Source organism: Tenrec ecaudatus, chromosome 7 (genome assembly GCF_050624435.1).
Source record: "Tenrec ecaudatus isolate mTenEca1 chromosome 7, mTenEca1.hap1, whole genome shotgun sequence".
Taxonomy (NCBI): domain Eukaryota; kingdom Metazoa; phylum Chordata; class Mammalia; order Afrosoricida; family Tenrecidae; genus Tenrec; species Tenrec ecaudatus.
The window spans coordinates 139982212-139995210 of record NC_134536.1 but is presented as its reverse complement, the minus strand read 5'-3'; the positions used below and the strand labels follow the sequence as shown (position 1 = coordinate 139995210).

Below are 12999 nucleotides of genomic sequence, written 5' to 3'. Positions count from 1 at the left end.
ATTAAGCAATAATCTAAGTGGGGAATAGTAAATTCTCATCTAGAGATGGATTCTGTCCTACTAGGAAAATTATTTTAAATAATAGAATGTCATGTATATATTTTTTTTGCTCTGTTTGCCATTAAATGGATTCTGACGCATGGTCCTCCAACAGGTCGGGGTACAACTGCCTTAGGGTTGTCCCGGTCTGCTGTCTTAATGGGAGCACACTGCTCCCCCTTTCTGCCAGGGAGTGGCTGGCAGCTTCGACATGCCATCTTTGCTGGCGGCTGAGCACTTTAACACTACGCCACCAAGGGGATTTTAATTTTCCTCAACATTTTTATATACCAATTTCTCAGATTCAGAACCATCCAGGTGGTTTTATAATGCCAGCAGAAGCTAAGCGCTCTGTGCTAAAACTGCTTACTCATGCTGAGAGACTTTCCCCCGTGAAGAGCCAGGCTCCTGGCTGACACCTCTGATGCAGGTTATGGGCTGGCAGAGTATTTTTGTTCAATATTTGTTCTGTCATCTGGGTGTCCTTTCTGTTTTTCTGCATCGGGGAGGCCTGTGTCAGACTGTTCATTCTCAAAGGCATGGCCCCAATCTGGCTTCGCCACAGTCAAGTCGTTTTTGTGTACTTCGTGGTCCAAGCCGAAGCGTGTTTCGCCTGGGGCCAGACGGTGGGTGATCAGGGCAGCCTTTGACAGCTGTGGGGACCCAGAGAAGGGGACGAAGCAGTGACAGGCAGATCCCGACAGGGTGAAGGGAGGAGTGTTATTCTGCGTGTTCGAGGAGTTTAATTGCAAAAGGCAACTCCTCATACCTGGTGAAGGCCTCTCTCTACTTGAGCCTTTAACCTCCATGTGCCCCCATCTTGACGAGAGTAGAACAAACTGCAAAGTCAGCAGTTTGAAGCCTCCAGCTCTTCCGCTGGAGAAAGAAGGGGGTCCTACTCCCAGCCCCAGCCACAGTCTCAGAAACTCCCAGGCTAGTTCAACCCTGTGTTTAGGGGGGCTAGGAGTCGCCATCAACCTGATGGCGCAGAATTGGGTTTTCATCTGTATGGCAGCAGACCTGCAAGTCTGTCCCCGGCAGCATGGCTGGGTGAGAACCCAGGGCCAATCTTTCCATTCTAACTGCTGTGGAGCCCAGCTCCTTCCTACACCTATAGTATCGTATCGTATACTATAGTATCGTATCGTATTGTATAGTATAGCTGCTGTACCAGTATTTATCTCAATACAACAGTGAAGACTTCATGTTTTCTTAAATGGAGTTCCAATATCAGCCACCAGAAAATGTTCATGAATCTCCCTAACACTTTTATTCACATCAAGCTAACTTGGAGATGCTATCCATTCATGTAAGTTTAAAATATTCCCCACCAATCCTACATAATAATGGATGATGAAGTCCAGCATCCTAATTTCCCAAGGTGATAGGACACAGCATGAGTAAACTAATATGAGCACTTCTATTTACTTATTACTTTTGATCTCTATACTTGCCCTCCCTTCACCCCTCCAATCCCTTACCAGGGCATTCTATATATAAATTTAAAAACTGCCTGATTTGAAGTGTACTTTCTTACATTGACTCAGTCTTTACTGAAACAAAGTAGTAAAAATAAACTAGAAAAATTGGATAGAATGTTTATATTCTGAATTTTAAGTAATTAAATGGGTTCCCCAATGTTAAATTTATAGCAAATCAAAATTCAGGTGTGTTTTCTATAGTTTTAAACACCACATTTGAGGGAAAGAGAATATATTTTCATATTGCCACTTCTACTTAAGATCACCTTAAGGTATTTATTTAGATTTTGAGTTTTGTTAACTAGGATAATATTTATTATCTAAATACTTTTGATTTGGTTTTCTAGATTGATCCCATTCAATTCACAACACACCTTAACTTTCTTAAAGATGATTAAAAAATATTATAACAAAAAGTAAAATATCATATCTCACATTTAAAATGATTAGAATAATTTAAAATAGTCTTCAATGAAATACCATAAGTGTGCTCATCAATCAGGGGTTAAAATATGTAAGGTATCGGCAGTAAAAGGAATCAAAAATACCATATGGAAATAAAGAAATAAAAAGAGTCTTAACTTATATTTCAGAATTATGTTGTCAAAATTATCTTAAAATATTAAAATTAAAAGGTGAATGGAAAAAAGAAAAGTTCCTATATTCATGTTAAATTAAAAGAGAGTCAGTGGTACCTGCTGTTTCGATGTTCAAAGGTTTTGGTCTTAGCACTTATATCATAAATGAAGCGTTGCTGGGTAATGGTTACCCTCTTTTCGGCTGTTGCATTTCCCAAGATAGTGATAACAGGATAGCCCTTCTGGAGCGTCCACTGATCCATGACTTCTTGTATATTTACATATTTTCCATTCCTCTTCAAAGCCTTTAGAACCCAAATTGGATAAATGAGCTTTATAAGCATGAATTATACATATAATTATATTAAATCATTTTCACTTTTACCTTTAATATTTACCTAAATATGAAACATTTCAAGATCAGTGAAGCTAATATAATGTGTTACTAAAATTAATTTTCTCACCTTAAGTTAGGCTTCATGCATATATATATGGAAGTTTCATTAGCATTAATTTTTTTTACATAATGGAGAATAAAATACATTTTACTGGTAAAGTAAATACATGCAGCATCATTAAATATCCCCAGTGTGTCTAGTTGGTATATTTAAATATTTGTCATGCACACAAGAAAACATATTTCCTTAAAAACTTGCAGTATTTCTCACTTTAGCATGACTCACTTCCCAAATATATTAAAATTGTATTCCATAATTATTATCTTTTTAAAGTATGAAAGGCATCAATAACATTAAGTACATTTAAATCCCATTGTATTTTTATTACATTTTATATAGCTCATTACTATACATTTATAAATAATATGCGACAAAGGAAATAAAAGCTCAAAATGAAAACATACTGTCAGCGTCAATAAAAGTTACCAATGGTTTGGGTTCTTTTTCTTCCTATACTTTACCTCTGAGAAGGCATTCCAGAGATCATTTCTGGCTGCGTTGCCATACTTATGAATGGTTAAATAATCCTACAAAGAAAATAAGATTTGAATTACAATTTAACTGCTAAGCAATTACCAGTTAATATAATCATTTCTCAAATCAAATAAACAATTCTATTTGCTGTGCTTATATTGATACAAAGAGAAATACTCATAAAGGTTTATAAGAATTAAATTTTAAACTATTCAAAAAAACTTAAGCATAGCATATTTTCTAATTAAGTATCAAATAACTTTAATCTTTAAAAATTATTTTTGAGAGTTGAATCATTTATAGATTTGGGGGGGTCAAAAAACATCCCTTCATTTATCATGTCAACCTTGGCTTTTTTAATTAAATTACCTCCCCAGTGTAATATTTTGGGAAACCTTGCCCATCAGGATTTTAGACTGGAATCTAAAAAAATATTTCATGGGATAAGAACAACTCTGACAATAACAAATCTTTACTGCGGTGGATGTCTTTCGAGTTCAGATTCCATGGAAGAGTATAAAATGAAAGCAATGTGTGGTTTTGTGTGACCCTTATCAGAAGGCCTAACTAAGAAAGATTTGGTCAAGTGGGACTGGCTGATTTTTGTCTACGTAGCCAGTGTAAATGAGTCCCAATGGCCTTCTGTTAGTCAAACAGGTAAGAGGTATCACTTTGCCCAAAGAGGACTGTTGTCACAGGCTTTCTAGTGCGAAGGTGCCTATTATCACAGAGATAAACATTGCTTTTCATTGACTTGATGAAAAAGTATTATTAAAAAGAAATTTTATCCTGGTCTAATATTTTTTTAATTTAGGAATTCCCAACTATTAGTTAAACCTACACACTCTCTTTCTAATTTAAGCCTTCCTCCTCTCTGGGAGGCATGGATGCATCGCGGTGAATGCGTCCTCAGTTATGACGACTGGGCACTTAGTTTTCCGATGTCGAAGTGGGAGAAGGAGAAGAACATAGATGATGTTAAGCAAAGTGTCTCATTTGAGATCCTTTCAGCCCTAGAACTTGGAGGTAACAGGCAAATGCTTAATTTACATGCCAGTTCTGAAACTGGGGGAAAAATGCTGACTCCATTGAGAACTTTATGTAAAGTGGGATGCTTTGGAGATAATTAAAGTTGTAGAAGCAGATTTTCTGAAATACAAATTGTAGCACCTGTGACAGATTGAGCTTTTGTGGGCAACTCACATGTTCAGATGGCACCTCCCACTTAATCAGACGCCTGGAGAAGCAACATCCACACTGACTTAGCAATGACAGATTTCTCATCAAGATGCTCTGGACAACTTTACTGCGAATTTAGATCTCCAAAGAACTAATCTGAACCTGGAGTTTAGCTTTGGGTAGGAGAGCTATATGAAGCACTCTCTATTTGAACCCTGGGACTAGGATTTAAATCATTTTCTGATTAGGTGTTAAAATTATTAGAAATTTTGCTTTTAATTTGTTTGTGTGTGTATCTTGGGGGAATCTCTTGAATACACTGAAAAACAATGGACATTGAAACTTATAAATGTATGTGAAACATCTATTTAAATGAGAACTATTATTGTTGAGTTCTGTTTATGCAGAGGTATTGGGATAATAAAAGAGAGGCAGCAAAGGGACACCGATGGATCTGGAAAGGACCGATGCAGGAATACAGGTTTCCCCTTGGGGTGGATCAGAATATCTACAGTCAGTCTACCATGAGATCGGTTGGATCTTAGCTTGATTTTGATCATTAGCTCAATGTCTTTTTTACTCTCCCAATTCTGTATAAGGCTCCAATTTGTTTCTAACAAGCTGAAATGGCAATCAGTCAGGATTAAGAAGGGGGTCTTCATATGCCAGGCTGGATATTCAGGATAGAAATGGTATGTTTTTGTTGGAATCCCATCAGCTTCAATATTCATTGCATTGGAATTCTTCAGATTTCAACTGTCTTTCCTCCCCAAACACATATTCTTTAGTTATCCCAGCCTTTCTCTTATACAACAACGATATACATATGGAAATATATTCTTAGTCTTTGGAGAATTACAAAGAAAATGTGAGGATCATGCCTATTAAAAACCATATCATCTATTTATTCTTTTATTTCCATGAATTGTATAATGCACTTAGTATAGACTAGGAAGGTTTCGTGGGAATGGAGGAACAGTGATGGGCAAAAGGTCGTTGAGAAAAAAATGTAAATAACAAGATGCAATTTGAGTAGGTCCCTGTGACTGAAGCTGTGAAAGTCTTGGACCAAAAATTACAGAGCCAAAGCAATTCCAATGGTTGGTGCATGTTTACATCGAACGACTTTAAATTCTATTCTAACCTACCAGTAAATGAATATGACAATGATTGGATAAGAAATTTATTAATAAATATAGACACATATATGAAAATCCAACATTAGATATGATATTACAATATAAATGGATAAAATATAATGCTTTGACATCCACTGTAAGAACAGTGATGGGCTGTCTATACTAGATATTTCAGAAATGAAAGAAGTTGAAAATAATGAAGATGATTAGTTGAATATACTTATGAGACCTATCTAGCAATATAAACTGATTACAAGTTAAAAAGGGATTAACCGAAAGCATATTCTGATATATCTACCTATGGGAAAGCCAACATGCATAGTAGTTAAAAGTGAAGTGAACTACTTTAAAATGTAGTTAAAAGGAAGGTTCAATATTATATAACCCAAACCTCTCTGCCATCAAGTCAATGCTGACTCATAGTGACCCTCCGAGGGTTTCTGAACTGTAACTGTTTGCGGGAGTAGATAGCCCTGTCTTCCTCCCATGTACCTGCTGGTGGGTTTGAACTGCCAGCCATGTGGATCACAGTCCCACACGTAACTACTACACCACCAATAGTGATTGAGGTGATATTAGCTACAATAATCTTCTTAATAAGCTCAGGCTACTGAATAGGAAACTGAATTACGTAACCAACCAAAGGGTAGCATCACTAATAATTAAGGAATGTTTCACATAAAAAACTATAATGTCATTTGCCTCTCTTAACACTGAATTGCTTTATATTCCTTCACTTAATTCACATAACATTGGGATAGGTAATATAATCATTTAAGATATCAGGAAATTTGAAATCACAGACCCTGGTCCATATCCAAACCCCATACATATGTCTACAGCCCAATATCCACTAGATTCCCCAAAGATAATTAAGGGTCATATTCAAAGAAAGCTAAACTCACTCTCCTCCCCCAAACTGTCTCTTCTTGAGGGCTTTTCCCCAATGATGAATGTGAACCAAAGAGTCATCTTTCACGCCTTCCTGTCCTTCCCGTCACATTACTGCTCTGATATCCTGAATCTTCCTCTAAGGTGCCACGCTACACATTACAGCTTCTCACCTGGACACAGCGCCTGCCACTGCTTCTTCTCTCTTTCAACCCTACCACACACCACTGTGCTAGCCAGCCAATACGGTGTGCTCAGAAAACACTACACCTTGAGCTCCCTTTTGGTTAGCACAGAACACTTCCCCACTGCAGGACTAGCGCCTCTCGCCATAAGGTCAAAAACAAAATGGTACTGGTATCCAATTGATTATGATGTATACCACAAAGTAGAATTGCCCCCTTTGGGTGTCTAAAGTTATAAATCTTTACAGGAGCAGAAATCATATAGAGCAGCTGGTACTTTTGAACTATTGACCTTGCACTTAGCAGTTCAATAAGTGATCTAATATACCACCAGGGCTCTATTGTGTAAGGTAAGGACCTGGTTGTTTTGGCTTATCACTGTTTAACCAAACTGTGTTCCCAATATAGTACGCAATAAATGCTCAATCTGCGTGTGTTTTCTGAGGTTCCTTAGTCAATATGCTTTTCTATTACTAATTTGCAATGAAGTAAAAGATTTATTACACTGATAAAAGCAAGAAAACCAAACCCAGTGCCACTGAGTTCATTCTGACTCATAGCAACTCTGTATAGGCTTTCCCAACCACATCTGGACAGGCATGCACAGGCTCATCTTTCTTCTGTGGCTTTTGGGTTTGAACAACTGACCTTGAGATTAGCAGCTCACACACCAACAGTGCTCCTTACTATTCACACCAGATTCGCTCAAATACTCAAACTCATTTTTCTCAGTGTTTATTTGTTATATATAATTTACATTAATACATATGCAGTTCCATATCAAAAGATTTTGAATGATTGAATATAATACCATTTTTGGTTTTCCACTTTTGGCTAACAAGTAGTACAGTTCATAACGTTTCATATATAAAAGCCAGTGGGACTAAGAAAGGCCAGAGGGAAAGTAAAATGTTGAGCTGAGGAAGTAAAGGCCTATTATCTTTCAAGGTTTACATGCAAATAGTTATGGAATGCTTACTCTCTTATTAATGAGTCTTTCCGTGTGTTAGGGCAGCAGATTAGCTGCATGAGTAGTCTATCCCTCAGGTTACAGAGGGACCATTCAATAAAAACCAAAGACGCATGACGTACTTTAGATGTGTTTAGCTGAAAGTAAAACGAAAATTTACCCTATGATGACTTTTCTTTATTTTTTCCCCAGGATGACTTTCAAAGTGATAAAAACGTGTCCCGTCCTCTAAGAAAAGGAAGATTACAGTAGAGGTGCAGCCCCTCCCTCCGGAGCACTTCACTGAGCCCCCTTAGTGGAATCTTTCCTCCAGTTTGGGCTCTTAGCAGCTGAGGCCCAAGCACAAGATTCAGATATCACAGTCGGCAGAGACAGAATTGTTCCTTCCATCAGATGTTAAAGACTCAAGAGACCTTTGCTTCAGATCCTGCAGCCAATACCTCAAATTTCTCCTTTATCAGAATTTTATGATGTCATGAATTATACATATTAGGATTATTTAGTATATAATTTAACCAACCTAGCTAAAACATGCTTCTGATGCACTAAGCAGTACCATTTGGATCTTGCAAAAGGCAGAATCCAGTCCTTAGCAGGATATGGCTGCCTAGAGTAGGTGAAGGTGAGACGTTGAACAAAGTCAGAATTCAGTTCATGAGTAAAAGGGAAGACTCGCTCATGAGCACACCACGAACAATGCTTTCTACAGTGAGACCAGGCCCCATGTTGCACGCAGTGACTCTGCTATGAGGATGTCATCTACTTGCACGACTAGTTTGAGAAATGATAAATAAATTCAGGCATTGATTTTTTTTTTCCTGACTGTATGGCAGGAAGGTTGAAACAGGTTTAAAACATTATTTCTTTCTATCACGATAAAATGTGCCTTGAACAATTGATACCAAAATATGTCAGTGTTTGGCTTTCCGACATTTAAACAGCACTTTTCGATGGGGGCAATAATTCAATACGGACTTTTATAAGAGAGCAAGGAGAGGGACACAATACTACAGGCACACTTGCCACTCTCTCTGGTAAGAGAGGATGGGCGTGCCCCCTGTCCTCAGACAACCCCATGCTCCCTTCGAGGTCTGTGGATGCCCGTGGAGTAGAGCAAAGAAGGGAAGGAAGATCATTGAAATGTATGTCCTGTCTTGGTGACAGGAGCTGGGTGGGGGCCATGTCAGCAACTGGATCTGAGAGTTCTGTAGCTCGACTCTGGCTGCCTCTCTGTATTTCACAGAACCCTTTAGTTACTACTCTATTTCCAAAGCCCAGCTATTTAGACTTTCTTTTGACCCAATGCGCTACCTTTGAACCCTGCGCTAAATTTGTTCTGGATAATACAGCTGGAATTTGCTTCTGTGGCTTGCAACTCCAAACCCTAACTGATAGAATACTAAAAGGTGCCGTAAGCTGAACAAACAAAACAAAGATATGGCTAAATTTCCCTAATAACCCACCAGCTTTTGTGTGTGTTATAAAATGGACTCACTGTCAACGAGTGGATGACTCCTCACAGTAACCCAGTAGCACGGGGGACCTGCCCCTGTGAGTCTCTGAGACTGTAACTCTGTGAGTCACAGCCAACACAGAACCCCTCCACCACCAGGGCTCCGCATAATAAGTATCGGGGAAAGTTTTCAAAAGAGGCAGACCAGAAGGTTTAAGTCCACACACACAAACCTGTACACACACAGAAACTGAAAGGGATGCAGCCTGTGCAGAAGCTCTTAGACGGAGGTGCACATAAAGCGACAGCGACGACAGTGCATAATTATAATAAGCTACTTTCTTGTCTTTACAAAAGCTTCCACAGCCGGGGTCCATAAGCAGAGGAAGGACCACGAGCTCCGGACTCCAATCTGTGCCAGTGTGTGCACTGTGAGAGTGTGGTAACCTGAAGGGGTCCATGAACACCACCACCACAGATTACAAACTGCCAGGTCACAGCAATGTCACCAAGAGTGGGATAAAATCTATTGGAATGCTGGCCTGTGCCAGCATTCAGAGGATGTCTCTACAATCCCTGACCTTGAACGAAAGCAGCAAGGAGACTCACACAGTGACAGATGACAAAGTAAAATACCACAAAGCTGGAGTATAGACCAGATGCTATTTTAGGTAATATGAGAAGACTAGTTAGAGATTATGAGATTATGTAAAATGAGCATCAAAGCAGTGACAAAGCATAAAACAAAATAAAAGCAGTAAAGTTCACATTTTCATTATCAGAGAGAAGAACAGAGGAGGAAACAGAGGCACAGGTATTAATTGTCCCTATTTACCATTCAACTGTGGTCAAGCTTCCCAGAAGAACATTTGATCTCTTGGAACCCTTACTCACTTGTCAAGATCTGGAGGTTTCCAGCCACCATAAAACAGCAAGGTGCCATTTAAGAACAAAGCTATTTAAATATGCAGAACAATCGCTGAAAAGTACTTTATTGTTGATATGTCATTCTGATTCTGTGGGTTTTTTTAAATGTGTGTTTATGCCAAAAGTTATCTCCCTAAGTAGTTTGATTGGCTATAGGAGGATCCAGATATTTCTCCAGGAGCAAAATGCAATTTTGCACGTTTAAAAATTTCATCATTCTACTTAATGAGTATTTTAAAACTCATACTTTCATGATAAGCTACTCAGTATGGCAGACGATTTTCACTCAAAATAAACTGTAAGTCCATGAAGATTTTTAGTTGTCTATTCATTTGATTTTTAATTAAAGACAGCGAAACATTCTTATACCAGGTTTGTTTTTATATGTATTTTATGTATTAATTATAGATCACACTCCAACATGCAGGCACACCAGCAGAAAGGCAGTTATTTCTATTTTGGGATGTGTACTGTGTTCCAGAACAACCTGACAGGGTCCTACACCTGTAAGTGAAATAGTGTGAAAGTAATAGTCTGTTGGGGTGCTCTGGAGTACTAAAATAGCCCTACTTCTCACTTTCACTGCGAGAGTGAAATATTACTCAGACATAAAATGTATCTATTGGTAAAACTGAAGTTTGGGAACTGCCTTTGCTGAATGCCCTGGTAAAGGACTTAGACCACTACAAGCTTACCAAACAGACATATTTGGTCTTGGCTGGCAAAATGCACTATTTCCTAGGAAACAAGAGGGCACTGACGTTAAGTCACGTCTATGACCATCACCGCCCCCACCCTACTCTTGCTCAGCACCCAGTGCAGGAGACTACAGGAAACGAAAATGCATTTTAATTGAGAGATATTGGATGTGCACAGCAAGGAAATCCTTGGTAAGATAAATATATATGGTGGCACAAATATAACAATTGTGAGTTTATCTCAGGACTAAGCAGTGTGGTGTTTGTTTGTTTGTCAGTTTCACAAAGACTCACTACGAGTCAAATTCAACTCAATGACAACACACTCAGAAGAACTGGGTAAGGAATTTGGCCCTTACCAGTCATCTGATAATATTAATGTATACCTTACAAGCATGTGCTCAGAAAACAGTATAAATCTTTAGAAAAATATACATGATGCAAAAAAGATCAGGATACATTAGAAACTTTATGAGCAAGCTCAAAAAAATACTATCTGGTTTGAACCTCTCTCTGTTCAACTTTACTTCCAAGAGAAGTCAAAATGTTCCAGAGGGCCAATGAAAGGAAATTATATGAATTAACCTAAAGGAGAAAAATGCTTGGATAAAAAAAAAATCACATCAATGTCAATGAGGGGAAGGGCAGAGTTGAGACCCAAAGCCCGTCTGTAGACAATTGGACTTCCCCTCACAGAAGGGTCACGAGGAAGAGATGAGCCAGTCAGTGTGCACATACTTTTTCTCTAGTTCTTTAATGCTTCCTCCGTGACCCCCACTCCCCACTATTATGACCCCAATTCTACCTTACAAATCTGGCTAGACCAGAGCATGTACACTGGTACAGATAGGAGCTTGCAACACAGGGAAATCAGGACAGCTAACCCCCTCAGGACCAATAATGAGAGTAGTGATACCAGGAAGGCAAGGGGAAGGTGGGGGAGAAAGGGGGAACCGATCACAATGGTCAACATATAACCCTCTCCCAGGGGGACAGACAACAAACAGAAAAGCAGGTGAAAGGAGATTGGTGTAAGACCTGAAAAAAAATGACAAATTATCAAAGGTTCATGAGGTAGGGCGCGTGGGAGAGGGAGGGAGGAAAATGAGCTGTTACCAAGGGCTCAAGTAGAAAGATAATGTTTTGAAAATGATGAAGGTAACTTATGTACTAATGTGCTTGACACAATGGATGCATGTGTGGATTGTGATAAGAGTTGTAAGAGCCCCCAGTAAAACTATTAAAATAACAACAAATTAAACACAAAAAGCACGGAGGAAAAAGTTGAAGTCGAAACTTTATACCTGAAAAAAACTAATTCCCCTCTGAGTTTAAGAGATTTCCTGAAGTTGTAAGGCTTAGCACATGTAGTTATGCAGCCATTTACTGAGATGCCAGGTTTGCTAGCAGCTAGCCCAGAAAATGGGCATACGACATTCATTCTCGCCATACCTCTATGTACAGACACTGACCTCAAGAGGAGAGGTTTGGAAAGACGTACAGGTAACACTTAAAAATACGCACTATCTCCACTTCTCTCCAATACCTACACATTCCATGACATCAGGACCTACGACTGCCTAGCAATGTAATCGAGACCAGAAGGTTCCGCCCCACATGTTCTAGATTGGTAAGGTTTCCTTGAACATTTTTACATTTATGGGCTTAAGGACACTTCTATAAGGACATTAAATTTCTTATATTCTCAGAGGCAATTTCTTTTCTTCAGTGCTAAAATCATACACACTATACTAGTTTATTATTTGTGTTCGTATTGTTAATGTGTGTGAGATACTTTCTGTCTTCTTTTTCCTTAGATTTCATAGTTCATCTTAATCAATTCTTGGCAAATAGCCACCTCAACTTTTCAGTTCTGTTCTTCAATTATACTAGCTTGGCAAAAAAACAATTCCAGATGAATTCAAGTATTTTTCTTCTCTAAACCCGCACTCGTGCAGCTGAACGTCACTGGAGAAAATCCTGTAATTAAGCAGATTCAGTCTATGATACGTTCATAATCACCCAGCTCAAAGAGGCAATCAGTAGTTAGTAGGTGTGCCTCTTTATTCTCAGACCTACATGCTCACATTTCACCTCTCATCCTCAGCTTTCCACTACAGACCCTTGCTCAAACAACACTGAAAAAAAGCACAATTAGAAAGGAGCTCCCTCATCTCCCCACTACCAGATTTTCAAGTTTATTGAAAGCATCTTTCTACTATAAAAATTAGTCCCTTCACCACCGCAAGGATCGAGATGCCAGTTTTCTCTTCTTGAGCACTACCAAATTCCTTTTCTTGTTAGTACAACGGGCTCCCATATTGAAGTAGTCAATAAAACAAAAACTTTCTGTGAGTCCTTATATCCTTTATAGCAAATTACTTCACTTTTCTAATATCCTTCTTTTGCAATTTTTAAAAAGTATGCGCTTATACCCATTCCACTCAACCTAATAAAATTGCAGTCTTCCAAAAGAATACGTTTCCATTTTTCCCCTACTCCACATGTATCTTACATTTAACCTTGC

The 12999-nt window shown here is 38.6% G+C and overlaps 1 protein-coding gene across 1 annotated transcript in view; it reads right to left on the bottom strand.

The window, feature by feature from the left end:
• Nucleotides 1–12999, bottom strand: part of LOC142452538 (thyrotropin-releasing hormone-degrading ectoenzyme-like) — a 187329-nt gene that overhangs the window by 69954 nt on the left and 104376 nt on the right. The window contains exons 6-7 of the mRNA XM_075553813.1: nucleotides 3018–3083; nucleotides 2216–2403 (exon numbers count right to left, since the gene is read on the bottom strand). Coding sequence (XP_075409928.1) covers nucleotides 2216–2403; nucleotides 3018–3083 — 254 coding nt within the window. The remainder of the gene's footprint in view (nucleotides 1–2215; nucleotides 2404–3017; nucleotides 3084–12999) is intronic.